The 3024-nt window shown below is 35.3% G+C and overlaps 1 protein-coding gene across 1 annotated transcript; it reads right to left on the bottom strand.

Annotated features, from left to right (window-relative positions):
- Positions 1 to 1891: 1891 nt before the first annotated feature.
- LOC113696636 (uncharacterized) lies at positions 1892 to 2368 on the bottom strand. The gene has a single exon (XM_027216019.1). It carries the CDS (start codon positions 2366 to 2368, stop codon positions 1892 to 1894), a length of 477 nt encoding a protein of 158 aa, XP_027071820.1.
- Between the last annotated feature and the right edge of the window lie 656 nt (positions 2369 to 3024).

Here is a 3024-nt window from a genome sequence, read left to right as displayed (position 1 = left end):
AATTGATCCCCGAAAAGGGAGCATACCATGAGAAAATGATGTCAAATCCTCTGATTAACTATATCTGTGAATGTTCAACTCTAGCAAGTTATGCAGCAAGGTTAAGGAATGGAGTTTCTCTAGAAGATAGTGAATGGAAAGAGAGAATTTTTAAGCTAAGAATGATGTTATGGTAGAATCTGAATAGTTGGAAGAATGACTAATGGACTAGAAGCAAATTGAAGTTTATTACCACCATAAGTTGAAAGGTTAAGAATGCTTACAAGTAAGCGAGAAGGTTTTCACCATAAGAGGACATAGTTTGAGCTATAACATGAATTTCCTGGTGTCCGTTTATCAGTATTCAAAGAAACAACATTAAATTATTAAAGTTATAGTAGTATAATTGCAGGCCAGGCATGATAAGTCTGTTCATTTTGCATGTCTATTGTGTACGAGATAGAATAACTGAAAACGACTACTTGTACTGATATTTTGTGTAATTGCTTGTTTGTTGTTCCTTCCTCTCAACATAGTCTGTGCTCATATTCGTTTTGCCTTTGTATTTTGTCATTCCCTGAGCCAGTATGTGGTTAGTTTAAGCTGTCTTTGAAGGACATAAGTGAAAGTTTGTTTAGCAGTTTAGCATTTATTTCAGTTATTTGTATTACATACATAATCTATCGAAAAGATCAAAATACTCCATATTTTGCCTGATAGTAAGTGATTTTTTTTTTGTTCCTTTGAGTATATTTTATAATTCCTTAGTGGATCAATTTTTGTTTATTTTCAAAAATATTAGAGACATATTCAGCACATGTAATATTTGTTTTGTTGTGTATCTGTCATTGATTGACCCACTGTGTGGTTGTTTAAATTGAACCTGAAGGACTTGCAATAAATGTTTTGTTTGTTTAGTCTAGTTATGTGTGTTATATATACAATAAACCAAGAAACTGAAACCACTTGATGTTTGTCCTGTAATACTGTGAAATTTTTTTTTATTGTTTCATCTGAGCATGGTTTAGGATTTATTGGAGTAGCTGCTTCTTTTGCTTTTAAGGAAATGTAAGACAGATATTGAGAACGCTCATCTTTGTTTTGCCTTTATAATTGTCATGTACTTGATCCACTATATTGTTAGTTTAAGCTGGCTTTCAAGGTTAGAAGTGAATAAAGTGTGTAGTGTCTATTTCTAGTTGTGCTTATATACGCGATGATAAAAAATCTGTAAACTCTCCTTATTTGTCCTGATATTCAGCGAAATTGGTTTACATTTGTGTTATTTCCTCTCAGCATGGTTTATGTTTCGTTGGAGGAATAACTTTCATATTTCAGATTTATGAGAGAGATATTAAGAGCATGCTCATCTCTGTTTTGGCTTTTTAAACCTACTGTGTGGTTAATTTAAGCTGGCTTTGAAGGAGATAAATGACGATGTGTTGACTGTTAATTCCAATTACGTGTACTTTGTTAGCAATAAATTGAAAAATTGATAACTCTCTATATCTGTCATGATTATTTTGTGAAAATGGTTTTTTTATAATAAATAATTCCTCTTCTCAGTATAGTTTACAATTAATTGGAGGAATGATTTGCATTTTTCAGAAATGTAAGAGGCATATTGAGCACACGCTCATATTTGTTTGGCCATTGAATTTGTCACACACTTCAGCTGGGCTTTGGAGGACATAAATTAACACATGTTTTTTTTTTTTCAACTCATATAATTAAATTTATATAAAATTCAAGATTACACAATAACTGAACGAGTTTACACTAAACGTATTAATAATTATATGAACCGGTTTGAATCGGACAACTTTCCAACTCGCGAGGTCTATGATCCGACGACGACGTATTCTCTGTGGGAATATTTTGGACCTTCGTGTCTGCAGCCTGACCAATTTTATCAAAGCATAAGGCTCCTTCTCTCTCCAATCAGAAGATCTGCAGCAGAAGGCCGTTTCAATGGATCTGTCTGAAGTAGCTCCAAGATCAGGTGCTTGGCAGTTTCATCCACCTTACACTTTTCACAAACTTGCTCAGGCGAATCTCTTAGTTTCAACATTTTGCGCTCAGAACATTGCCGGGGACAAAACAGCTGGAATAGAATCAACCCCAAGGCATACATGTCCACCTTGTTGGTGGGCTTGTAGGTGGGGTCCCCCTTTTTCATTTCAGGTGCACGGTAGAGATACGCACCAACTGGTAACGAATTTGTGGTAGAACTGACATCCATTTGCAGAGCTAATCCAAAGTCCCCAATTTTCACTGTTCCACTGTCATCTATGAAAATATTATTCGGCTTCAAGTCCCGATGAATAATATCTTTGCCGTGTATGAACTGTAAAGCCTCCAAAATCTGCCGAAAGTAACTCCATGCCATATCCGTACGTAGCTCCTCCTCCTCCGCTAATTTAGACTTCAATGACTCCTTACAAAATTAACACATGTTGTGTGTTTATTCCTATTAATTTTTTACTTATGTAACCCTGATATGAAAAATTTTCACCTGTCAGGGCTTAACTTCGGTGTTAGGTTCATACAATGGTAAGGATATACTGGTTTTCTTTGGAGGATATGATGGGCTGTACAGTAATCAGGTTAAATAGTCTTTTGCTTCTTTAGTTTTGTGTTTATGGGTTTTCCTTTGTTTATTTGTTCATTACTATTTCCTGTGCTTTTAGGTTAACGTTTATAGACCAAGCCACAAATTGTCCTTGCAGTCAAATAGGATGGAGGCATTTGTACCTTATTGTACTTCTGATGCTCACAATGCTACCAACCGCACCGGAGACGTGGAGACCATGTTGCAAAGAGGTCAGGAAGGGGAAAACAAAGAGATCCTGATGGAATTGGAGCCCTTGGTATTGTGCTGAAATACTGTCAATAAATATTCATTGTCAACCATTGCCTCTTATTCTTGGTCGTCATGATACATGAAATGTGATCAAAGAAGAGCACATAGAGCAAATTGAAGTTTCAGTAATGATTCTCCCAAAAAAATTTAGAATCTAAATGTGATGCAAGTTAAATAAATCT

The sequence above is a fragment of the Coffea arabica genome, chromosome 6e (genome assembly GCF_036785885.1).
Source record: "Coffea arabica cultivar ET-39 chromosome 6e, Coffea Arabica ET-39 HiFi, whole genome shotgun sequence".
In the NCBI taxonomy this organism is placed as follows: domain Eukaryota; kingdom Viridiplantae; phylum Streptophyta; class Magnoliopsida; order Gentianales; family Rubiaceae; genus Coffea; species Coffea arabica.
Note: the sequence above shows the minus strand (reverse complement) of the source record. Positions and strands in the feature narration are given on the sequence as shown.